The sequence below is a fragment of the Melanerpes formicivorus genome, unplaced genomic scaffold (assembly GCF_026170545.1).
Source record: "Melanerpes formicivorus ecotype bairdi unplaced genomic scaffold, bMelFor1.0.p_v2 SCAF_32, whole genome shotgun sequence".
Lineage (NCBI taxonomy): Eukaryota > Metazoa > Chordata > Aves > Piciformes > Picidae > Melanerpes > Melanerpes formicivorus.
Genome location: NW_027142384.1, coordinates 5,489,079 through 5,516,199, shown reverse-complemented (window position 1 = coordinate 5,516,199; position 27,121 = coordinate 5,489,079). Strand labels below are relative to the sequence as shown.

General features: G+C 40.6%; 1 protein-coding gene across 3 annotated transcripts in view; it reads right to left on the bottom strand.

Moving 5' to 3' along the window:
* The window catches only part of KCNQ3 (potassium voltage-gated channel subfamily Q member 3), a 187,089-nt gene that overhangs the window by 17,731 nt on the left and 142,237 nt on the right, over positions 1 to 27,121 (bottom strand). For 2 of the 3 annotated variants that reach the window (XM_068155519.1, XM_068155518.1), the window contains exons 2-10: positions 18,338 to 18,428; positions 16,528 to 16,654; positions 14,384 to 14,556; positions 13,015 to 13,170; positions 12,295 to 12,405; positions 10,480 to 10,575; positions 9,024 to 9,118; positions 7,395 to 7,421; positions 3,163 to 3,219 (exon numbers count right to left, since the gene is read on the bottom strand). In XM_068155519.1, the coding sequence (XP_068011620.1) occupies positions 3,163 to 3,219; positions 7,395 to 7,421; positions 9,024 to 9,118; positions 10,480 to 10,575; positions 12,295 to 12,405; positions 13,015 to 13,170; positions 14,384 to 14,556; positions 16,528 to 16,654; positions 18,338 to 18,428 (933 nt within the window). The remainder of the gene's footprint in view (positions 1 to 3,162; positions 3,220 to 7,394; positions 7,422 to 9,023; positions 9,119 to 10,479; positions 10,576 to 12,294; positions 12,406 to 13,014; positions 13,171 to 14,383; positions 14,557 to 16,527; positions 16,655 to 18,337; positions 18,429 to 27,121) is intronic. The other variant, XM_068155520.1, reaches the window with a different exon arrangement.

Below are 27,121 nucleotides of genomic sequence, written 5' to 3'. Positions count from 1 at the left end.
TCACTTTAGGATGACTTTATAGCTGGAGAAACTTGTCTCTTACTATCGAGTGCAGAAAGATCTTGATGAGAAGTCATTTAAAAAGCAGGTCTCTATTCTAAGTTAGTTACCTGAGCTGAAGCTTTCCTCAGCTGAAATCCTGATGATTAACCCTTAAAGTAACATTCAGATTCATAACAGTATATTTATGCAACAAATATAGGCAATTGTGTTTATATCCAGGCAGCCAGAGCAGTAGAATCATTATAAAATAATTCAACAGCTTCAGATGAAAAGCAACAATATGTTGTACACACAAAAAAAAAATCCAAAACAAAACCCAAGCGTCTTTCCAGATAATGACTAACTGTCATCAGATGAAAAATGGACTCTCTTCTTATTTCCAGAGGATGAAATCTGGGTCTGCTGGGGTTTTTGTTTTCATTGTGCTTTTAAAAAGGACTTATGAAACATTTGTTCTCATGACACCATTCCCTTCATTAAAACAGCATGCGCATGGCTCAGTCTCAGAGTACAAAGCATGCGCAGATCACATCAACCTTCATGAGAGTGGCTAGGACAGTGGTTCCCACCCACAGTTTCATGTACTGCTGCTTGCCTTTCAGACTCCTCCTGATGCTATTAGCTGTGATTCCTCCCCTTGGGACAGTGATCCCATTTCATTTGGCTTCCTTTCATTCAACAAAATGTTATTCTCAATTTCCAGTGGAGTTCCAGAAACTGGAGTGATTCAAATGCATCCCAAATATGCTGATAAAGGTGCAGAGTAATTTCTCTGACTAGCTTGTATACGTTGTCATTGCTTGTCTTGCATTCTATTGCATCCTCTACTTTGTGGAAGAATAAGGATTTTCCCAAAATCTTTTTCTTTGAAATGGAATCCTAGGATGAAAAATTCTTAACTTTTTGGTAGATACCAATCACCATAAAAAGAGGAAGGCAGGAGCAGTGCAGACACTTTAGCCTGAAAACTTCCTACCTAAAGGTAAATTCAGCTCTCAGTTTATTCTCCACATGAGCAGAGGATATTATTTTAGACCACCTGAGATTAATTTGGTGGCTGGATATAAAAGGGATGACTGGCTTCCACAGCAGATATTTTTACCTTTACTTAGAATAAAGAGTGGGAACCACTGAACTAGAAATGCTTTCCCAGAAACAATCATGCAAAATAATGCAGTGGCATCCCATCATGCAACCAGATACTCTCCTCTCTGTGCTTTGCTTAGTATTGGAGTTTCATAAACAAATGGTACATGTATAAGAATAATAAACTAATGCTAACAGTGAATAAAAACCAGCTCTCTTCCATGTATTTACCACTTTGACCTAAGAAAGACTAATAACAATTGAGAAACGTTTCCTTATTTCTTTCACTTTAGATAATCACTAGATTTAGTTGGTGTCAAGTAACTGAAAGCAAAAGGCAGTCAGGTTAACTTCACTATTTTAGTACATTGTTATCTGTAGTTATACCAGTGAACTTAGTTTTGTAAAGTCAAACATTCTGAATGAGATTTCCAAAGTAGTCTACTTTGAACTGCTCCAAACAGAAATCATTGCAAAACTAATGTTATGAGAAAAGCCTGCAGTGAACATATTTAACTCATCTCAGAGAGTCCACGAGTACTTCTAAACTTTGGTCATTTAGCCTTTCTTTTTATCAAGCAATACTGTTTTGTTTTTTTCTTTAGAAAGGATCTCATTAAATTTTTCAACCTCAAAATAATTGACTGCAACTTCTTGACAACTAGTGTCATCTTCAAAAGAAAGCCCCCAAAACTGAAACAAACAACAAAACACTTTGCATCCTGAATCTTGAGATCTAAACTTGCAGGTTTCTAATGTCTGAGAAGGAAATATTCCCTTTTAGCCAACAAATTTCCACACTCTTTGATGGTGTATATCCTCATTGGTATTTAAGTGTAGTGACTCTACACGCAAACTCACCTATCTTCCAGATTATTTGCCCTGAAACATGAACACAAGTCCTAACTTGGGCTCAACTTTGATGCTTTTCAGAACAAGAAAGACCCCTTATGCACACTAAAGACCTTTGCTTAGCCCCTCTTCTCATCCACACTTTCTTAATTGACTGGAAATGGGTAAAAATAAGCAACATCACACAAAACCATGGGGTGAATGATCTGTGTTCAATTATTTCACAAAAAAGAACAGATATGATACTCTTCACTAATGGTTGCCACCAGCAATGTAGATAGAAACCATATGGATGCTGACCCACTGTTTACTTTGCAGTGAACATATCTCCATTTATCAAGCACTAGAAAGCAAACCAGACTGCAAAATCAATATCTTTTTGCCATTTTGCAGGGGCCAGTCATCCAACAACAAAAAAAAATGGAGTACCTCACTAGCAGCCCTCCAAGAGCCGAAAAGCTTAAGCTAGAAGAGCTGTGTTGTGTGTTGACGATTTCATGTTTATAGAATGAAATGGGAATGAGAACAATGAGCTAAAGTTGAACGATTGCAATGTGTTTATGTGGTGAAAAATAAAATGCTTGGAAATTAAGTATATATTGTTATTTCTGATGATGTGTCTTTCAGATTCCTGGAATGCCACAAATTATTTCTATGTCACTTTTCAGGGAAATAAAGCTCTTGGCCTGCATCTAGGGTTACAGTTACAGGACATCACTAACTTTACTCATATAATCAAAAGTATCAACTTGTTTTCCATTTGCTGAACCAGAACCTACAAATATATGTGCAGAGACATTGTTCCACTGAAGTCAGGTGTGAATAAAATTACATGATTTTTTTTTTGGTGGGGTAGGGACAGCATAAGGAACAGTATTTAACTCTGACAGTATATATTTCTTAACAGCAAATTTCTAAATTATTGGCAGAGTAGGTTAGTATCATTCCCATTTTATGTAAACAGAGAAACATACTCATTTCTAAGCAGATCCCTGGCAGAGCCAGGATTAGATCCCATGTTTTCTGAACAGCAGAGCATTGAACCATCTGCAAGGTCATGCAACTTTGTTTAGATGCATAATTAAGTTTACAGTCTTATTGACCCTTACTTTTTTTTGGTGGTTAGATGAACTACTGTAGTAAAAATGGAAAGTGCAGGCAGAAAATGGCATGCAAAAAATATGAAAAGGTAAGGATCAATTGTTACTTGAATGCATATACCTAAGTTTTCTTGTGAGGCTTGATCCAAAGAATGACTCCCTACTAAACATGACATTACTGTAAAGCGAAGAAAAGTTATTAAGATGAGACATTAATGATTACCCATGAAAAGCTCTGTGAAAAAGAATGGGAAAGCCTTTCATCTGTAGTTAATGTAGTGTGCAGATCAGAGTGGCTTTTTTCTCCTTCTTCTTTTGGGCAGTTTTATTAAAGAAGAAATGCTGACAGTGAAGTTTTCCACCATGAAAACCATTATTTTGTTTTCATTGTGCTTTTAGTCCTGGCAATACAAAAATGCACCATATTGTATGCATTCTTTCATACATACTAGGAAGGATTAATACTTTCACTTAAAAAAAAAGAATAAATAACAAAACAAAACAAATCCCACAAGTTTCCAGAGGCTGATAAAGATTATTTATCTTGTGGAGAGAGGGAAACAGGAATGAATTTATTTTCAGCAATCACATAATAGGCCTAGGGATGAGCATGCTCTCCTGATAACTAGTTCTGCAGATGGACAATGCTGATTAGGAGCAACACTCGAAGGCAAAGTTTAAAATTCTTTGCTAAAGGGCCCATGCATACAAGTATCAAAGTGCTAAAAATAGCACTGACAAATCAGACTCACAATCCGTTCCTCACAGGCACAAAGAGTTGGTTCAAAAGAAACAAAATGTTTATTAAGGAAAGGCCTATTTCAATGTAGGTCAGGCATCAAATATCTGCTGAATGATCTGCTGCACCCCAGCAGAAATGAGCTTTACTCTCTCTTGCTCATACATCTTCCTTCTTGGGATCTGAACAGAATCAAAAGCTTCACAATACCTGCAGAATAGCAATTGCTACCCTAGATTTTTATGGGCCGGCAGGTTTAGGCATTGATTAAGGAAGGAAAAGTTAATGGCATCTCTGGCATGAAGTCAGTAAACTCACTGAGCACCACCCCAGTTCCCCCTGGTTCAGGGGACAACAGAGAGCACTTAGGGAAAATACTGCTCTTGAAGTAGCACATTTCTCTCCACTATTTACAGGACCCAGCCCACTGTCTTGCTCAAGGGTAGTCCCATATGCTCTTCATCATAGCTGCTCACATCTTCACACTATTAGTTTGAAGAGACAGCTTCAATAAAGCCTTGGACTGCTACCAAATTGTTAGTTGGCTTTCTACTATCATAAGTCTTTCCCTGCAAACTTGGCTTGGGAACTAACTTCTGAAACAGACTCTTCCACTCTGTTGTCTCCCCAGTGTTTTTCCCCAAATGCTCCAAGAACAAGAGCAGCATCTAGCTGTGACTCTGTCACAATGCCAACTCCTGCTTCCAAGGAGTGGTCCTAGAAGGATCTGTCTCAGAGTTCAGCTCTGCTGGCATGGAGTTCCTACAGAATTTCACACCACTGAATAGAAACCCTACAAACTTAGAGTGCTACACATCCTCAAATCTTCACACAGCCAGGCCTTATTTTTAGTTTATTAACTAGTTAAATTTTCTGACTCATGTGGGAAAGCTTTGGAACAACTCTTATCTCTCTTTTATCGACCACTGTTCAGACAATGTAGTTTATCACTGCAGCTTTTCTCTTAAATACTTAACTGATGCAAGAACCTGAAGACTGAGTGCCCTTATGGCCTGTTCTTTCCATTAGGTCTGTGCTCCCTTATTGCTCATTTATTTCAATACAGCTTTAAATGCAAACTGCAATGGAGTAAGAGCAATGCTTTCTATAGCAGATCACTGTAGGGGAGAGAAGAATATTTGATTGGGGTTTTTTTAATATAATTTTTTTTTAATTGTTCTGGTCTATAAATAAGAGTTTAATGAGAGATGGGAGGTGAGACTGTCAAAACAACCAGTTATAGCTCAGTCCCATGTCTACTGAAGTCATTGGATGCTCCCACAAGTACCATAATTTTTCTGTTTATCTGGAGGGTTTCCAATCTCTCTTTTTGAATGCTTATACCCATAAACACATTCCTGCTAACAGGAAGGCTCCAGTGAATGTTTACTGATGATTTTTGCTGAAGGTTATTACACATGTAACAACATAAAAGCACAACACATCCAGCTAGAATGAGGGGCCTTGGGATTACAGTTTTAAACATTTTGAGCTGTGAGTCATGCTTTTCAATTTTCAATCCAGGGCTTCCACATAAAATGACTCTACTGGCCTGAAAGATACAGTAACTCAGAAGCTACCCCACAAACTGTTCTGTCACTGCAGGTGTAGGATCTTCCCTAGGGGGCTGTGACACACAGCAAATTGTAGTAATCATTCAGTTGCTGCTGCATCTAAGTCAGAACGTTTTTGCTAAAGGCATAGGTTACATACTCAAAAGGATTTCAGCTCCTAAGCTCCTGCCAACATATTAAAGACCAAAATTCAACTGCTTCCCACACTGAAGGTGGCTAAAATCTCCAGACATCTGTAACAATGCAACTGAGTTTGTATGTGACTGCTTAGCCTGGGCAGTGTCATAGAGGTATAGTACTTAAGCTAGATAAGGGTTCACAAACTAAGTAACAACCATCCAAGAGGTCTTAGAAGAGGAGCAGATTAGCTCATGATGATGGGGGCAGGAGGAGGGAGTCATCTTTTGCCAATAGTTCAGCCCTATAGCTATTACCTGTATTGTATAGAAAACTAGAGCTAGTTTTTCCTTTTCTGTTAAAGACAGTTTGAACTAAAAGCCAGGTAGGAAAAGACCTTCAAGATCACTAAGTCCAACCCATGACCCAACACCATCTAATCAACTAAATCATGGCACCAAGTGCCTCATCCAATCTCTTCTTAAACACCTTCACTGATGGTGACTCCACTACCTCCCTAGGCAGCATTAAGTAATTCACTTTTTTGTCCTAAAAGGTTGAAGTGGCCTGTATCAAGAACAGTGTGGCCAGCAGGAGCAGGGAGGTCATTCTGCCCCTGTACACTGCGCTGGTTAGACCACACCTTGAGTACTGTGTCCAGTTTTAGGTCCCTCAGATTAGGAAAGATGTTGACTTGCTGGAATGTGTCCAGAGAAGGGCAACAAAGTTGGTGAGGGGTATGGAACACAAGCCCTATGAGGAGAGGCTGAGGGAGCTGGGGCTGCTTAGCCTGGAGAAGAGGAGGCTCAGGGGAGACCTTATTGCTCTCTACAACTACCTGAAGGGAAGTTGTAGATAGGTGGGAGCTGGCCTCTGCTCCCAGGCAACCAACACCAGAACAAGAGGACACAGTCTCAAGCTGCACCAGGGGAAGTTTAGACTGGATGTTAAGAAGTAATTCTTCATAGAGAGAGTGATTGCCCATTGGAATGTGCTGCCCAGGGAGGTGGTGGAGTCGCCATCATTGGAGGTCTTTAGGAGGAGACTTGATGGGGTGCTGGGTGCCATGGTTTAGTTGATTAGATGGTGTTGGATGATAGGTTGGATGCAATGATCTTGAAGGTCTCTTCCAACCTGGCTTATTCTATTCTATTCTATATGGTTTTGAATCTGCAACCTAGATGAAGTGGATTATAAATATGCAATTTCCATTAGAGACCTTGTAGGATGACTGACAATAGGTTGGACTCAATGATCCTCGAGGTCTCTTCCAACCTTAGTTATACTGTGATACTCTAATAGTCACTCCTTTGTACCCTTCAGTAACTCTTTGCTGGTAAATTCCCTGGAATGACTGGGAGCTTTCCCATTTGTTTCAAAAGGGATGGCACCAGGGCCTTAAACCTAATGCAAATGTTTGAGTACTACCAGAAAGGTTGACTGTCCTGCTGACCCATCTTATCCACCCATCTTAGTATTTATCATCAAGAAATCTTTGCATATGGTGAACTGACACAGCCTCAATCCGTTACACCACAACACTGCTCTGTGCAGGACTGCTGAGCAATAACATGAAATAGAACTTTAAATTCACCCAAGGACAACATGGATGATAAACTCTGGCTCTCTGTCATGGATCAGGAGAAGTCTAGACCATAACTAATCATACCAAACAGTAAAGCTGTTTACAGACAATCAGCAAGCAACACTGGATTTGTACAGTTAGCATTATAGCTGTGTTCTTTGAGGAAAAAAAAAAAAAAGGCAAGCAATTAGGCAATGGATTGGTTAATCATTTTAATGACTACCTGTTGTGTTAGTAGAATGTTTTGGTTAATAGCTCATGGATCCACAAAGAATCATTTAAGATGCGTTCTCCAATAACCACATTAAAACAAAGCCATAATAATCATAGCTACATACCTGGCAGTACCATCCAACTGCTCTTTCCTTTTATAGAAGAGAGGAAGATTAAAGGAAAGCAAGAAGAGAAGAATTACATAATAAATTCAGCAAATTTTTTAAACATAAGTTACTAATCTATTGCTAACACTTTATACCTCTTTTGTTCTATAACGGTAACTGACAGCAGAATAAACATTACATTTTCAGTTAATCACAAAGCAAAGAAAATGATACACGTTCCTGAAACCAATCTGTGCTATTTAGACTGGCAATCCAGTTTTTGGTGAGTAGGGCATGCTTCTTTGCCCTTTCTCCCAGGGCCTTATTTGCAGAACACCTGTTAGATTTCATCTCACATTTGAGTCACAGAAGAACCCACATAAAATGAGCTAGCTTGAAGTCACAGTAATGAGTCTAGACTCCAGGTGAACCTGAAAATTGTTCTCTGGACAAAATCTGAGGTTAATAAACCCTCTGCAAATGCCTCTGTAGTGGATAATGTGGAAATAGAGAGTGCAAAGGGATAAAGAAAAGGAAAGAAATTTACTGAGCCTTATTTAAACACTTAGAGATTTCCTTTTTGATGTATGTGAAATCAATCCTAAAGAAATATATTGGGAATAAAACGAAGAGTTAGTATTTGTGATTTGCCCTTTGTGAAGGCAGGAGCCTGAAATATTTCCTTAAGTCAGTTCTGAGCAATAGTCAGAGCTGCGACATTAAAACATCGAGCACAACTTACACATGGAGACTGCTGTTTGACCTTAGCAGTAGTTTAAAAGCACATTTGGGGTTTGGTTTTGGTTTGTTCCCCGCCCCCAATAAGACATAACAGAATGCCCAGAGTGAAAGTTTAAAGCATAAAGCTGAACACATAACGCCCATAATTAGCAGCTGATAGTCTATGGCTAAAAGTCTTGGCTTTCGCAGGGCCAGTGTTTTAAAATGTTACGACCTGAAGGTGAGGAAGATGCCTGTTAAACAGGCAAGAAAACTGAGGATTGACAGACCTGTAGAATCATAGAATGCACCGGGTGTCCATAAACATTTGAACATCCATCAATTCAGAATGTCTTTATGTATGGAATGTTTTCCACTGAACTCAGAAGTGGCAATTGAATCAAAAGCATGAGACTAACCTCCCAGAAAAGGTTTCTTGTGAATTTTCAGTTAATAGTTTCAATGTGAGACAGTTTTAAACATGCTTGGGCTCTCCTCCACTGATTTATCTCCTTGAGAAACTGGCATTTCCAAAAGACAAGCATATAACAAGCATGAATTATGTTCACATGCTGTGGTCACCTCTGAACAACACAATTCACAGGCCTGCTGTGTTAAAGAGGGAAACCCAAGAATTTTCAGCATGGTTTCCTTATCTCAAAATACACGACCACATCATAAAAGGTGTGAGAAGTATGGGTGCCTCTGAAACCCAGGGCTAAAATTTTATCAGGCTGAAAATTACAGAGGAAGTATTTGAGATTTCTAGGGCAATAAACACCAGTCATAGAAAAAGAAGCTGGCAAAGAGGAAGTTAATCAGGAAGTGATCTGGCAATTGATTATATACATATAAAAAAATCTCTGTTTCCTGTCCTGACTTGTAGCTCACATAAAATGATGATGGAGAGGTGGACAATGCACATACCTGAAAAATGGAAATGACACTATTGACTCATAAAACCTCCAGGTGGCAACTAGGTCAATCCTGTTGGGGTTAGTAGCATAGTATCTCCAGGCAGCCTGAATTACAAGGGAGAGGAAATAATTAGCACTAGGTAAAGCTATTCCCAGGCTGACAGCAGCCAGATTGTTTCAAGGAAGATAATGATGCACCAGAGTGACTATTTGGAAATTAATTACTAATCACCCATGAGTGTCACTATACAGCAAAGTTATAGACATTCAATTGTGATCTGGGAGGGCTGTTAAAGGAGATGGGACATGGAGAGAATCACCAACATTGACAAGACATTAAGTTTGACTCAACTGATCTTATTCTTCCCTCTGATATGTCTCAAAGGGCTTCAAGCACTGCTGAACTTGTCCAATGTTTCTCAAAGTGCTTCAGGTAGTTTACTATCTGATGTACCAGCAGAGGAAATCTCACTGAGCAATTTTCTATTCCAGCATTTAGGTGCAAACCAAATTCTCTAAGCACAAGTCTAAAAATACTGTAGCTAAATTAGCTACCTGCTAAAAGGAAATGCTTTAATTTAAAAGGTGAATTCAATTCACGACTCGTCCCTGCAGCCCCTTCTGGTTGCTAAGGAGTGATTTTAATGAGAACAGCACAGTATGTCACTCAGCCTGATTCTCCTGAGGGCTGGTTTAATTCTGAGCACCAATGCTTCCATCTGATATCACAGACTCTTTCAAACTGCCCCTCTTTCAAACTGCTGTCATTTACTTCACTGCCATAAAGGTGTGCTCTGCATCTACTAAGTAGTGTAGTGACCTGCTCCTGTCACATCCATCAGCTCCCAGACTAGTAATTTTAAGATTAATCTTCTGAATTTGTATCAAAGGCCATAACTGAAGTTCAGGTGAGCTAAGGAGCCTCTTCCCATTGAATCCTCTGTTTGTCCAGTGACATAACAGAAGATTCAGGGTGTGTTTCAGATGTTATAAATCACACAAACTGTTCATGTCATTTTGCTTGATTGAAGCAGGCATTACCTATTGTGTTACTTCTGTGGCTGTTTTCACAGCAGTAACAAAATAACTTTGTTTGCACTCTCCCAAGAGAGCTGACAAAACCTGGATTTCGGAAACTGTTCTCAGCAGCTCTCTTTCTGTGGTTTTGTGGCACTTAGGAGAGGTAGGTTGATTTCTGGTTGGTAGGAGATGAGACTATTTCTTCTCAAGACACTTTTCTTCTGGAAGATGTACTGGGAATTGAAAGACTCAAAGCCTACAAGGATCTCTTGAATCATCTATCTCCATGTGAAAAAAAAAAGCAACCTCCTTTACAAACACAGCTTCTCATCTCTTGGAATGAGACATGAGAATCTGGGCAGGGAGGAAGCAATGGCCCTTGTTAACACGATGCAGCAGTTTTCATACACAGTAATTCTTCAAGGAGAGGACAAGTGGCTGCCAACCTGAATGAGTTCAGCTGCTGGCTTTCTTCTTTTCTCAAAATGTTTTTGACGATGTTGCTCCTGGACCTTCAGCGCCAGTCCCGAGCCCAAAATACCCTGAAAGCATAGTGATGCAAGATTTTAGAAGTTTCTTACTCAGAAAAAAAATGGATCAATAGTGAGAGGAAACAAGTCTATTGGTGGAGATGGCTATGTAGAACCTTTTTGCAGTACAGCATGCCTTTCCTGCTGCTTCACACTAGACATGAGATTGTCATGATCCTCTAAAGGGCCACAGGACATACCAAATCCTTCTAGGTCACTGGAAGGCTTCTTGAATGTCTACCGCTTTTCCAAGCTGGAGGTACCTCGAGTACTGTGTCCAGTTCTGGGCCCCTCAGTTTAGGAAGGATGTTGACTTGCTGGAACAAGTCCAGAGAAGGGCAACAAAGTTGGTGAGGGGTTTGGAACACAAGCCCTATGAGGAAAGACTGAGGGAGCTGGGGTTGCTCAGCCTGGAAAAGAGGAGACTCAGGGGTGACCTTATTGCTCTCTACAACTACCTGAAGGGAGGTTGTAGACAGGCGGATGATGGTCTCTTCTCCCAGGCACCCAGTACCAGAACAAGAGGACACAGTCTCAGGCTGTGCCAGGGAAGGTTCAGGTTGGATGTTAGGAATAAGTTCTGTACAGAAAGAGTGATTGCCCATTGGAATGGGCTGCCTGGGGAGGTGGTGGAGTCGCTGTCATTGGAGGTGTTCAGAAGGAGACTTGATGGGGTGCTTGGTGCCATGGGTTAGCTGTTTGGGTGGGTTGGATTGGTTGATGGGTTGGACGCGATGATCTTGAAGGTCTCTTCCAACCTGGTTTGGTTTATTCTAAATAAAGGTTTTATTCTAAATAAAAGTGTCCATGTGGTATATTACTCTCCCCTCAGGGTAAAGTGATACTGTGCTTGTCTGACAGAAGTGTTATACTTTGGAATTGGGTGAGTGGGAATTCCCATCCTCTGTTGCATTCTTTTCAAGTCTTGATCTAAAGAAAAAATATCCTAAAATCTGGACTTGGGATTGTTTCTGTTGCTATTCAGCCTATCCCACACAGATCATGAGGACTTTGCAGACAAGGTAAATACTTGGCCCATGTAATACAAGAGATAAATGTAATTTCAAAAGCAATTAAGAGAGAATTTCTTAAGTAGCCAGAGGAGAATTCACCTGCCTCGATCAAAAATACCTATACTGTCACCTGCTGTCTGGGTAGAAACAGCACTTTCCATGGTGGTGTTAGAGATCACTGGTAGGACAAGAGGGAAACAGGTGGGATGAAATGCTCTGCAGACCTGCACTGGTTGTAAAGGATAATCACTGCACTCAGATGTAGATCTCTGCCTTTCAAGTGTTTAGACTGGGTGAGATGGATCCAACTTTAATTATTAAAACAAAAGGTTTCAAATACATCTTGTGTAGCTGTGTCATTAAAAGTAAACTAACCCAGGCCAAGGTGTAGGCTCATGAACTGTCCTGGGATTTCCCAGCCCATTCACTTGCCAGATTTATTTTGTCCTGTGCAGGACAAAACTATCTGTCTCAGCATTTTCTTGGGCAATGACCACATGTGTTTTGAGGAGTGATGGGGTGACATATTATTCCCATCAGGCTCCATGCAAAGTTGGTAAGAAAGGAATTTGATTTACTCCTATAGACCAGCCCAAGTGTCTGAATGACATTTTTAAAAGGGATTTTGATTGCACTGATAGTTTTTGATCACTTTACCTTCATTTTCCAAGTGCACAGTACTGGGCTATGGCTAGCAGAGTTGGGGAAAGGTACTCACTGCAGGAAGAGCAAAGAAAGACACTCCAATGAGAGAGAATGTAGCTGCAATCAACCGTCCTTCCCATGTTTTAGGGGTCTTGTCACCATATCCAATTGTAGCAAGGGTGATCTGTAGACAGAATCATCAGGATTTCCCATGAGAAGAACAAAGCCAATGGGTCTGCTTTAAACATCACTATGAAACCTGCATAACTCACTTAGCTCTATGAGTGCTCATGCACAGCTTCTTGAAACAGGACCTTGATAATGGGCCAACCAATTTTTTTTAATGGCATGATAGTCCAGAGGCATTGCACCAGGGAGGATACACTAAGTCTTAAAGCAGCTACCTTTGCTGAAAGGAAACTCCTTGTGATACAAAAGGCAAGACCTCTAGTTCAATATTGTATCACCAATGGAATTCTTGAGTGTAGTGCATGCAAGACACAAAAGAACTGTTTATTCTTTCCAAAGATATTTTGGACTTGTTAAATTTCATCCCATTAATCACAGTTCAATGAACCAGACTATCTAGATCCTTCTTTGCAAGGCCTCTTGTTCCTTAGGAGAGTCAACAGCACCTCCCAGTTTGACCAGTTGTGGTTTTGCCATTTTTAGATTGATGTAGCACCCACAGTCAGGATACTGCTGTCATGAGAGCTAGATCACCCACAGGAGAGACCTAATCATACACAAAGAGACACTCCACTAAAAGAGAGGTTTCCCAGAAGCCACTTACCAGTCCCCACCAAAGGGCATCTGCATAGGTTTCAAACTCCTCCTTCATCTCCACTCCATTAGCGTCCTTTTCAGGAACATCTTTTTCAACCAGATAAACAAGAAACGAGGACAGGATGAGTGTCAGGAACCCGATGTACCAAGCAGTGATGAGTTCCTACAAAAGAAACAGATGGACAACGAAGAGGCTGAAAGCTGTCTCAGTACCCACAGTGACAGACTAAACAGAGAAGAGAGAAGCACTGAGGATAACAGCAAAGCTGTCACTACTGGCTTGGTCACGGTTCATGACTAGCCCAGCTCAGCACTTACTGGGAAATAATGCAGAGATTTACAAGAATTAGCCCTTACATGGCATCTTCCTTGGGAACAGCCTGGAGCAATTGCAGTTGTAGTTCTGCATAAAGCTGTGTTAAGGTCCATGATACAAGGCTCTCTCTCTTTGACCTTAACTTTTCCCCACTCTAGCTGCCCCTGGTCTAGGTCAGTCTTGGCAAGCTAATCAACAGCTCCTCTCTCTCCCTTCCTTCAGAGACAAGGTTGCAGAATGCACTTCCTTCATTTTTTTTGGTAAATAATTACAATGTTCTCCTCCCCATCTCACAACCTGACCTCGATTTCCTGTAACCCTGCTCAAGTGATAGTGACCAGTGGTGGTCATAATAGATGTGTCTGTCTGGTCATGTGGATTCAAAGGAGACAGATAGCAACACAATAGTCAAGAGCTAACTTCAGCAATGTGCCCATTTAAATACAGTGCTACTCCACGTCTGACAGTTTTGTCTGACCTTTTCCTCTATGCAGTCAAGAATCAAGTGCAGCTTGTCATCAAACTGATGTTTCATATCAATAAACATACTGTTGCTTCTCTCTTACAGTGGTGAAATGCACCACTCCATCCACAACACGCATCAAAGTAAGTTCTACCACAAATAATGCTTTCACTATGAACTGATGTAATAAGAACGGAACTCCAAAAATCATCTTTATGAAAACAAAACCTGATCCCCTTTGTTTCAGAGAACTGGGTTTTCTGAGAACTGGGTTTTTTTGGGGAAGGAAAAAAAAAGAAACAAAGTTAAAAACGTGGTAGTTGAGAATTTCATAACTGAGTCTTGAGATAAGTCCATTTTCTTGGCTAGTTTCTGGGATGCAATCACAGAAATAAGTTTGTTGGCTAATCTTGCTATCAAAATAGTTTCTTTAGTATCTCCAGTAAAGCAAAGTTCTCACAACCCCTTCTTATCTCCCTCACACAGCTGTGGACTAATGAGGGGAGGAAGGGAATCAAACAAGGATCATTTGAATGAAATCCCACACAATGAAACCTTAAACTTTTTCTAAACAATGTATTTGGCACAGAGGCTTACTTTGCTGTGTGCACAAATGGCTGATCCCAAAAGTTTCCATGTGCCACCTCTCCTGTCCATTCGGAGCATCCGTAGGATCTGGAGGAAGCGGAGGCTTCTGAGAGATGTGGCCAGAACATTTCCCTGGTTCCCAACAGCAACCACTGGCACTGAAGCAATCAGCACAAAGATATCTGCAAGGCGAAAAGAACAAAGCCTGCCAACAAGTGATCCCATCACCTGCTTCTTAATCCCACCTGGTTGTACTGCAAATTTCCCTAAGAAAATGTTTAGGCTTCCTGAAAATGCCTTCTCTTGCCAATCTGCACCTGCCACACAGTCAGCATCATAGACACAACCCACCAGAAAACCTCATAATCTGCTTACAGACCAATGCATGGGATTTGAGACACTTTCTGAGCTAGATTAGGGGATGCACAGAAACAGTGTCCCAATGATGACAGAAAAACAGCCTGAAATTCATCTGTCCCACAGGGACACCATAGTGAACAGGTCAGTAGATAAACTCAGATCTTGGTGGTGCATCTAGTGTTTTGGGTTTTTTGGCTGAGTTTTCCCATTAAAATCTCAAAGTCCGTACTACTATTTCTGGTAAGAACTCACAAGGCCAATTTACTGATCAACTGAAGAGACTTGAAATGCAAATCACATCTCTTCTTCTTGGTTTATGACTTTTTGCTTTATTTTCCTCCCCTCCCCCATCCCCCATCCCCATCCCCCCGCTTTATGTAGAAAAACCCCCATGATATCAAAGGGCTTCAGGCACTCTCCATTCACTCAGTTGCATAATTGTCCTCATGTTCTATTTCCAGATGAAAAGAGTGGCACTGGATGGGTCTCAGATTTATTCAATCATTCTCAAAACAAACTCATGCCAGTGACAACCCAGAGAGGATATTAATAAATCCAGTGGGATCTTTTCTGTTATTTACTCATATATCAGTCAATATTCATTCTCAGAAGTGAGATGGTGCTTCTACCAAGAACACAAGGCAGTATGAATCCCACTTGCTTACACCATGCTCTACTACTTTCACAATGCTATTGGAAGTAAAAGAAATATTTATGCCACAGTAGCACTTAAAGGAGTGCTATTAAATTGAAGATAGAACAGATGTACAAAAAAATTTGTTTCAGTTTGTTCTACCATTTAAACCCACAAGATGAACAAAAGGAGAGAGAGGGAAGAGAGTAGCCTATGTTCATATAACTGCAGCACCACAGCTCCCCAGAGTGCTCTGTGCTGTACAAATAAAGAACAAAAAGCTAGTGCTTCATCTGAAGGGCATCAAAATAAAGAAGGGAGTCCTGGAAACAATGAACTAATGTGGGTATTCATGACAGGTGCTCCTAAATGTTGACTTCCTGGTTTGTGGACATAACAAGGAGTCTTAGGAGGGATTAAAAAATGAATAATGAGTAACTTCATGACAGTTGTAGGCAGTGCCTTCTGGGGCTGAAAAAGAACATGGCTGAAGTCACAAAGATACTTGTTTGCAGATGCAGTTCAACATTATGAAGGTAAAAGACAACATCTCAGTACGAGAGAGGGGAAGTTTAGGCTTGAGGTGATGAGAAAGTTCTTCACTGAGAGAATCATTAGTCAATGGAATGGGCTGCCTGGGGAGGTGGTGGAGTCACCATCCCTCAAGGTGTTCAAGAGGAGATTGGACATGACACTTGGTGCCATGGTCTAGTCATGGGTCTGTGGTGACAGGTTGGACTTGATGATCCTCGAGGTCTCTTCCAACCTTGGCGATACTGTGATACTGTGAGAGAGCACTGCAGAAGATAGCACCTTGTAGGGATGGCATCTTGTTGGAATCTGAATTGAAATTGAAGGCAGACACAGTATACTTTGGGATGAGCTTCAGGAAAATGCATTGAGGCTCAGGACAAGAAAAATGTGTTGGAAGAGTAGAAGGATTCATTTTTTTCTCTCTTTGACCCAAGAGCATCTTGAATGAATCGTTACTGCCAAGTACTTCAAATAACTGCTCCAAGCAGGAAGTGGGCAGGAATAAAGGGCAGTCCTGATTTCAGTACTCTTTGCGCTGCCATTTGGTAGTTTGACACCCCCCCAAAACTGGCTTAGAAGGAAAACAACATGGTGAGGAAAACAGCAGGAGAGAGCATGTGCTTACCCAGCATGCACAAAGGCTTCCTGGCAAATTTGAGTCTCCCCCTCCATCCTTTGTATCGACAGCAACACCCAGCAGCCCAGATTCTTAAGGCAAACTCTGCTCCAAAGATGAAAATGGCAAAAGTTTCCTGTATCAAAGACACAAACTATGTTGTTAGACTTGAAACACGTTTTGCGGTAATTCTGGACATTTGGCGATAGGTGAAGGGAATAGATGAGATGCACACGTTGTGGTATGTGTCTGTGAGTGACAGAGAAAGGAAAGAAAGTTGGAAGAAGGACAGAGACTAATGAACGAGGCAAGGCAAAGTGGGACACAACTTTACAGCCGTCTAAGTGCTCTGTAAAAAAGATGTGAAGTGCTTACCCTGCCTAAATGGAAGGGCAATTACTTCACAAAAAGACCTCCTGTTTAACGTGAAAGAGAAGACACCTGTGAGTGATGGCTGCAAAGTTCCCAGTGCACTGTATACCTACAATCAAGGTTACCCACCGGCAACTCATTCATGCAGCTGTATCTTTAGAGACAGGGACAAGGTGCATACAGTATATTCGTAAGGTTATAAATTGAAGACAAATCTAAAAGCATATATAAGACAAATTTAAGGCATATATTATCCACCTAAATTTATGGTCCAAAGAATAGAATTTTTCCATGCTGCTCAAGAACTTTTCTAAGCATGGGAAGGGAATAGAGAGGAAAGCTTCTCTGAGGTGCTCAGTGGAAATGGGCCAAAGGCAGCATGGGGCATATAGTTACTTTTTCTTTCTGTGACTAGCTGACAAGGAGAAAAGGAGGATTTTGTCTGATGCAGAAACTGACAGCTGCTAGGGAGTTCTGAAAGTCACTGAGAGCCACAGAAAAGCAAGCAGAGGAGAAGGAAAAATACCCTCAGGCTTCATCAAATGTGAAAAGATGGGTCTGAGCAGGGCAACAGGGACCAAAAGTGAGTTTCACATTCCTTAAGGGATGAGAGTGTTTTCATACAGGCACTTTTTGAGAAGGAGCGTACAAGGGGAAAAGGCAGAGACAGAGTAGTTCCAGGATCTCAATTTTCATTTCCCCTAAGGATGTTTTTCTACAAGGCCAGGTTAGGTGAGAGGTTGTGGTCTCTATTTCATGACAGCTGTGGGAGCAAAGGAAGTTCTTAGTCAGGGTCATTGTCATAAAGTGATGTCATGTCTATACTTAATGAGGCCTTCCTCCCCCCCCCTCTTCTGCTTAGTGGGAAGCCTACAGAAATACAGCCTGGATCATGAACTCCACTCATTTATAAAACAGGAATACTGGAAAACACAGAGAAAGGAATATATGTGTTGCAAATATATTTTGTCTCAAGGATAGTCATCAGAGACATTGCTTGTAACAGTGTGAGTTTTGCTATTGGGCACAAGCGTGAGTCGAATTCTGATGACATCCCTTGAAAGAAATGCTCTGATAGGTAGAATACTGCAAAATGAATAACAACTGTTGAAAGAGCCCAAAAAAAGGAGTTTTCAAATGTGCTCAAGTATGGCATGGTCAACAGGAAAAGTATTGATGCTTTGATAAGAGACCTGTTAGGCAGATGCTGAAAACCCATTATTTAAAGTTCCTGGGCTGATATTTTTCTTCTCTCCTTACTTCAGTTTTACTCAGCCAGTGCAAACAATGAATTGAGGACTCTCCAATAATTAAGTGTACAGTCATTGCTCCAGGATCAACAAAGAAATCTTATTGCATGCAAACTTGGAAGTAAGTTCCCATCACTGCTGATGGGACTGACTTCAGTTCAAAGACATTACCAGAATGAAACATTCAATCTGCTTACCAGCAAGAGGAGCCAGTCTCCCGAAACAGTTTCATACTCCTTGAAAGTTGTCAGGACAGCTAAGATCAAACATCCCAAGACAATCAGAAACCTGGAATGACATCAAAAGAAAAATCATAACATTGTTACCCCTCCCTGCATTGGCATTGGAGATGTTGCCTACAAAAACATGTGCGGAGACATTCAGGGGATGGCTACTTCCCATCAGTGTGCAGCAAGGCAAGCTGTCATGAAGATCAAGAGTTCTCAACCTGGACAAAGGGGGCCTGGAAGTCAAGAAATGATGGCAAGATCTTTAATCTGAATGATCCTGTGACAGACATGAATTAATTACCTTGGTTGCATTCTTCAGGAAAGAAATGGATGAGATTGCATTTTGGGAAGGGATTGTAAAGTATGGCAGAGGATTGTAATGCTGAGGATGTTTATTCCATGCTGACATGCTGTGCACTTTCCAAAATGACACTGCGTTTGCAGTGGAATAAATCTTCTTGGCATATCATGAGACCTCAGAAAAAGTAAACACCCCAATACAACGCAGCTCTGGCACAAACCCTCCCTTGAAATTTTCAGTGTATTTATTATTTTTTCACCTTTATGCACTCATTTCTAAGCAGTTGGGGGGAAAAAGTTTAAAAGAGAAACAATAAAGACGGCAAGGTTCTGCTGTCCAATAAACACAATATATTATAAATCACTGTCCCTGTGCTATTGCCTATGAGGCTCCAGAACACAGAGATTTGATGGAAAATGTAACTCTCACTACTGGTAAATCCAATTCAGTCCAATCTAAAGTCACATTGATCTGCTTTGTAAATGCATTTCCAGGTTCAAGATATTCAAAACCTTTTAAACATGAAGAGGTAAGAAGAATCAAGGGAGTCTTCTAAGGAATAACTGTGAAGCAGTGTGGGGGAAGCTCATATTCGAGTACTTCATGTACCTAAATTGTGGACATTTTAATGTGCTCCCAAAGCCTAACCCACAGGAACAGTAGGGCAGAAGGCCATAGCAGGGCAGAAGGCCATGGAAGTATTTCAGAGCTTAGTGAATAATTTGGAAGGACATCTCCATAAAAGCTCTGAACCCCTTGCTTTCATAGGTAGGATACATCAAAGAAGTTATAGCCATTAAGTACTGAAATCATCCAGGGAAGAAAGCTTGTTAAGCATCAAACTGTGTTTAATGTGTTCTACTTGTTTTGAACTTCAATCTGATATCTAAAGTGTGATTTCATTTCTCTCTGACTAAAACCCCACTTTGTTTCACTGGGTAAAATGGGCAGAGTTGACAGCCAGCCATGCAGAGGCAGTAAGGACTTTGAGGAAGGGAGGTACATGTCACCTAACCTGTTCTGGGGTTGTGTTTCCTTCGTGTATAGGGAAACCTAGGGCTAAGGGTGCCTGTTCTGAGAGCCTGCAACATTTTTAAAGCTGGAGTAAAAGTAGAGAGGTAAGCTCCAGACAGTTCCTGCTGCCTTTTAGGGGGGAATTTCCTCCAAAAAGCATCAACTAGCACTCTCGATACAAGGAATGGGCAACAGTGAAACACTTCACAGCAAACACTGGAGGATTACTTTGCTGTGGCTTTCCTAATATTAGATATTCAGATTGAAGTTTCCTATGCCAGGTAAATTTCAGATCAGCCATTTTGAGCGAGGTTAGAACAGAAATACATGTGTTTCACCTTGTCCCACTCACCAGCCATGCTCTAGAGCAACAGTTATGTGGTTGATAGGAAACAGTTTTGCAATCCAGAATGTTGGGGGGGGGTGTGTGTGTTTGTTTGTTTGACCTTCTATGTATTATGACCACACCCATTCTGCTGAAGACATTCACCAGTTTACTTAGCAATACTGTGATACTCCTGCCAAGCCCCCAAGATTGTCTTGTCACACCACACCTCAATACAGTAAAATTAATCTCAGTGGAAATGAAGACTTGCTGATGAAGAGCACCTATGGAATTTGCAAGGACAAGACACTGCTGTTCTAACCAGGCACAACAGATAAGGAGGAACCTTGCTTCCTTGATAGGAAGTGAACTGGCCTGAATCAGACCACCCTGAGATATCACGAAGGATGAAAACAAGTTGTAAGATTCCAGAAAACTGTGGAAATTCAGTACTAAACGTCAACTAAAAGTAAGACCTCAGGAAATAATATGAATATGTATGATTATTATGGGAAATCTAATGTATATGCATGTGTTTAAGAAGTGGAAAGCTGCTACTCTGTCTCATCAGTGTGGAAGAACTAAGAGTCTCCTTGCTCCCAAACTTGAGCAACTTTGTAATGAAGAATGCTTGCCTCCTGAAACTTAAAACTGGAGTCTTAGAGGGTTTCCTTATATAGCCTGATTTGATGGCATCACCTTGCTGTTCCCACCTTGTAATTATAAACCCAGTGTCTCTGTGTCTCCCAAGACCCATGATCTGGCTAAACTGCATCTCTGTCTGCAAACTGGTGCAATCTCAACCAAGACATGATTCCTTTGATTAGCTATAAACCACCTATGATCTGCCACATTACAGGGGTACCATCGCTAACTTGCCATTTAAAGCCTTGAGTTGGTGCTATTTGTTGCTTTTCATTGTAGCCATTTCTTCATATAATGTGGAAATTTGGTCACCCATCAGCTCACAGGTATCATTTAAATTATTTAATGAAAAGAAAAACACTCTGAAAAAAGTCCAAGGAAACGGCAAACAACAGCTACTTAAACTAGAGGTGTAAATTTGCAGCAGTCAGCTAAAGATGATGTGCAGACTTTTGTCCAAGAGGAAGACAGGAGGTAAGTTAGTAGTGAAATCGTCTTTTGCCTAAAAATGTGAGCGGTTTTACCACTAGAGGGCACCAGTGCTCTACAAAGCAAGGGGATACAGACTCCTGTTTTCCTTCCCGAAGAAGATGCAGGTGTTCAGGAGATAGCATACATGTATTTGATATGCAAAGAAAGAGACTGTCACAGAGGTGAAAATTATTTTCCTTGACCATCAAGAAACCCAGATGTTGGCATTACTGAAACCCGGGTGCTGCTTGCTTGATTGCTCTGTGCAGCACCATTCCAAGTGAGAGCCCACCCGTGAAAACCACAGATCACGCAGGACAAAAAACCACTGCAAACAGAGCGGCAGGGTGAGACTGGGAACTACCTATGACCATAAATAATTTTAAGGGCAAATCTGAGTAGGGAATGTGGTCTGAATCCCCAGTTGCAGGAAGTTCATTAATGCAGCCCATTAGAAGGTCTCAGAAGTGCAACTCCCTAGCAGAAGCCACAGTTCCAAAACCTACAGAGCAAGGGTCTTGCTCCCTCCTTCAGTAGTCTGGGCTGTGCAGGGGTAAAGAGCTTCTGTTGGGACATATAATTGCAACCCATCTTGGAAGGGACAACTATTCTCCCATCACACTGTTTCCAAAGCATAAACAACTACAAGTTAATCAAATCACATCTCAGTAATCTCAGTTATCTTCCCCTAGCATCTGCAATGACAACCGTGTGCAGAGCACTTCATGAATTTTAATCTCCATTGATACTATGCAACCCACAAATTTCCCTGCAGCCTCTTCTGTTTCAGATCCTGGTGTTTACAAAGCCTGTGAGTCTTCTTGTGTCCTCCTTCTATGGAAGATGCTACAAAGGTGTCTTCCTCCCCCCACCCCCCTATCCCTTGCTTAGCAAAGATGATAAAAAGCTACATCTTCACCTTGCTGCTTATGCCCATAATGTAAGCACACACAGAACCTATGCCTGTATTATGGTCTTGCAAACATAAAGACTCTAACTTGCCTAACCGTTGCTGAATCTGTATGGTTCTATGGCAATGGAACAATAAACAAGTCCATATTGTCCAATTCAGAGGCAGCACTGTGGGTCCAGTGATTGAGCCTAACTATAACATCAACCACAGGCAAATCATATGGAAAGAAACTGCTAAAAGACCAGAGGGTGAACAGAAGGGACACTAAGACTGATTTGAGGAATCAAGGGACAGAAGAGAGTTTGGAATTTATTCAGTTATAAAGATAGTATCTATGGGATATAGAACACCAAGGGGTAGAAGAAAGAAAGAGGGTAAAAGTCAAGGTTCACTAAAGAAAATTGAGTCCTACTAAGCATAAGCTTCCTATCAGACAGTCTTTCAGCAGGTGGCAGTCCAGACTTCAAGATCAAAATTAGAGATGCCAAATGAGGATCTGAATTAGGTTCTTCATTTTTTAGAGTTGTCCTTGCTATGATTTTGCATCATTTTTTCCACAGCCCATTACATTGTGCCTATTTTCAGTGCTGTGCCTATTTTCAGTATTATGCCTAAGATCCCGATTCATTTCTTGTATGTAGCAAGTATGTAAGTTGCAAACCTTCCAAACCACCAAATGGCAGTGCTCTTTTGTCACAACTAATATGATAGCCTCGTGAATACATCTCTTGTTATTGGAAATCATGTTTCACACTCATATTTCTAATTGTACTATTTTGCTGTCTTAAAGACAGTATTCCAAACCCTATATATATTTTTTCATTGATGAGCATCACTCACTGTTTTGTTTGATAAATTTTGATTCAATATTTCACATTCTCTGTGGTTTTGTTCTATATCTGCTTTCATTTGAAGTTGATGCAATGCAGATCTAGCTGAAAACCTTTGTATTTTTACCATCTGTAAGTGCTTGTCAGGTATCCTGTTCACCAGATCTTCCTTCAAACTCCTAGGAGCAGATCACACAGTAAATTTCCTACAGTCTGTTTCTAAACATACCAGTCCTTTTGAAGCTGTTATGAGGACTAGAAACATCATAGACAAGTCAAACAATATTTGCATTTGGTGTCATTTTGGTAATTTTTTGTGCCATGTAACAAAATACTAATTAGAATAGAATCGAATAGACCAGACCAGATTGGAAGAGACCCAACCCATCATCCAACACCATCTAATCAACTAAACCATGTAACCAAGCACCCCATCAAGTCTCCTCCTAAACACCTCCAATGATGGCAACTCCACTACCTCCCCAGGCAGCCCATTCCAATGGGCAACCACTCTCTCTGTGAAGAATTTCTTCCTAACTTCCAGCCTAAACCTCCTCTGGTGCAGTTTGAGACTGTGTGCTCTTGTTCTGGTGCTGGTTGCCTGGGATTAGACTTGCAATTAATGGATAGGAATGTGTACTTCTAGTGTACAACTCCTGTTGTTTTAAAGTAGACATCTCAAAGTGGTCAGAAGCACCCACAGAGACAATTTCTTCTGTATAACTATAAAGAAAGACTCTGTGAGCAGCTCCTGTGGAGATATTTACTGTACAAATCACCTGAATGGTGGCCCTTATGTAGGTTTTGAATACAATTACAAACATTGCCTTTTAATAATGCTTATATATTTTTACTACTAAAAGAATTAGCCTACCAAGTGTACTAGTTTCCCTCATACATGACCAGTTTTCTCTGAAATCCCTTGTTGTAAATTTAGGTGTTGCATCTTAAAGGTGTTTGAGAATCCTGCTTACAAAATAGTAATCCAGGCTCTGGGCAGAAAAGCCTCTTGAACAGTTACTAGTAAGAAATCCCTTCCCATGCAACCAAGCATAGATTTCCGTCTATCTACACATCTACAGTGCCATTTCTTGCAAGCCATTGGAATTGCTTCTGTCTTCAAATGTCCTTATGGATCTTAGATATTTTTGCTTGGCTTCATTCCATACTTTCTTGTTTTTCCTTAAAACTTGTGGTCTAGGTTCATTATGTTCTGCCACCTGGTAAATGCTAATGAAAATCTCTAAGATTAGATTAGGAAAATCTGGCAAGGTTTTACCAAATTTTTGGTGTAGTATTCTCAGTGCAATATGGTTCTAAACCCGTGATTCCCACACACTCTCCCAAATTTCAGATTGGAACAACCTTATTTTCTTCAGTTATTGGCTTTTACCCATAAGGAATAAAAATGAATCTTTTTCTCACTGTACTTTCAGTTGCTTTCTATTCCTACTCACCATCTTTTTCTCTACATCCAAACTTCAGCTTTCACAGAACATCTGCAGTATCTTGCACTGATAGTTTTATGCTTGCTAATGAGATGCTTGCAATGGGATTTTTAACACAAAAAAAAAAAAAAAGAGGAAAAAAGGGGGGGAAAAAGAGGCATTACCAAATATTTGAGAACAGCTCTTCAGAGAGAAGGAAGTGCCTGCCTGATTTTCACAGACTTGGGAATATTTACTGGTTAATATTTAGATTCTTGTATCTCTGCTCTTCCAAGCAATAGGCCAGCTAATCTTACAAAAAAAAAAAAAAATGGTACTGAGATGAGGGCTACAGGAAAGACACAAAACTTTTGGGAGGCTACAAATGTGCACTGTGCAGAAGGGTGAATGGAAGGTCACTTAGTGGAGATCCCAAAGGCAGGAATATTGGCAAGTGTTGCAGGTAGGTATGTTCTAAGTTTCCTCTTTCTCTGAGTCCACCATTCCACTGGGTACACACAAACAATCCTATGCAGGAACCCTTGGCTCAATGCCATCATACAGCAAGGATAGGGTAGAAATACCATGCTTGCTAAGATGATCTGCACTCCTGCTCTGCTGCAGTGGCAGAGACAGAAGATTCTCTACAAGATGCTGAAGGAAACCCTAGGAAGTAAGAAAAGATGCCCAAAAGATTGCTGGTCTCACTGGCATACCAGCTGACCTGGCAAGTGATGAAATGGTAGCCCAGGATGATACTAGCCATTGATGACTGAAGTGAGAGTCATTGTCCCTCTCATAGTAAGAAGCTGAGATAGAAAAGTCTAAATGCTTACTAAGGCCAGCTTTTTATGACCTTGGTCTTTCACTGGCAGCAGTGCCTCTGAACAGGCTTTACTGCTGCTTTCTTAAGTTTGGAAAATGTAAAAAGTAGGATCTAAGAGAAGAAAGCTGTGCTTCACAGGTGCAGAACAGCTTTTAAATCAGATAGTTTCTCTCTCCTGTTGCCCATGTACAAGCCAAAAGCCTACTTAAGGCTTCCTCTTCTTGCTTTTTTCTTCAGGGCCACTCCTAAAAACCTTGTGTCAGTGCCCTGTGTATCACCACTGCCAGCTTCCTCAGGGAGTTTGGCATGCTGATACAAAATATTTGGATCAGCAATGTCAGACAGCATGAACACCATCAACATGGATTTTCTCTAGGGGACATTTCAGAACAATGGCCTGATGCATTTCCCAGGTTTTCTGGCATAAGTGTGCAAAATAGCCCAGAACACTAAAATTTCCTAACTGATTTTTCCCGGCTTGGAAGACAGGATTCATCTATCAAGATTACATTTCCATCTTGTCTCTGACAATAGTTTTGAAGATGCTCTGAAAGAGCTAGCATACATAGGTTACAAGATGAGGCCTAGACATAGGTGAAAGTCTGCAGAAGCAAATAATAAACTATGAAAGCATTAGCTACCAAGAAGTTATATGTCTTGTATCCTCCTGTGGCTTGAATAAGGACAGAAAATCTGACTGTTGCATCTAAATATTGTGAGTTGCTCTGTTAGTAATTTTAAATTCTATATTTATATTGAGTGAAAGACATTGGACTGAACTATTGTTTGGGGCTTTTATCTGTCATGACTAGTATGCCTGTCCATAGGCTTATCTATAGCTGTCAGCATGCTGGTAATTGAGTTGAGATATATAGACTAGGAAACATGGTGGGCTGTGTGGCACAGCAAAGCAGGAACAGCAGAGAGACAAACTGCATTACCCAGCAACCCCAAAAGCACTAACAGCAAATGAGTTTCAGAAATGCTTCTAAGAGGACATTCTCCAAAGGACATACAAATTTATGTGAAGCCATTTGAAAGTCAATTTAAGATACACACATTGGTTTCTGCTAAATGTTGTGAAATACAAGTATTTTGAAAGTCAGCCTGTAATTCAGCAGTCAAGCGTCCAGTTTTCAGCAAGAGAAGTGAATTTAGTATATAAGGAGCCTAAGAGGAGAGTATTAGTCATTCATGTCAATACTAAAACTTCCTGAGTAGGAATTTCCAGGAAGACATCTTTCAAAATGTCACAAATACTGTTGTGTCCAGAGAGACGAAAGATCAAGGTACACACTTCTAAACATGACAAAATCTCAGGCATACTCAAGAATTAGCATCTCTCACACAGACATACACTAATCTCTCCACAAATCCTTCTAATTTCTTTAGAAAGAAGGAGTGGGATGAGTTATGTTCTCTCAAGGAATTTGTAGAGAGTGTCAAAGAATGCAAATCTAGGGTTTCTAGGTAGGGAAGTGATAACATAAATTCAGTGTTTGCTCAGCCAGATTCCTACAGCGAACTGAAAAGATAATCTTTACCCAAGACTTTGATCTATTTTTGAGTTTTGATAGGTTTATATTTTTTTTTCTATTTTTGACCCTACATTATAAAAGAACATAATTTTTAAACAATGCCAACACTTCCACCCTAAACTAGCGCTTTCAGACAGGTGGGATTGGAAGTGCAGAAATAGTTTCCACTTTGGGCTGTATCTTCTTTGCCTGTGCCATTTCAATCACACACTCACCTTTATATGTGATCATGAGCATTTTATGCAACGATCTCAGTTGTCAGATGGAGTGGGACATTCCATGGAAAAGTTGCATGGCTCCATTCCCAATGGATTCCTTTGCATGGTTAAAGGTTTGCAGCTGTGAAGGGAAGAGCTACATGACTCCACTTAATTTGCACCCCACAACAACACTATCAGTACACTTCAGGTCTATGTAAGGTTTTAGTATGTTTTCTATTATGGGCAATAAAGCTTTCCTTC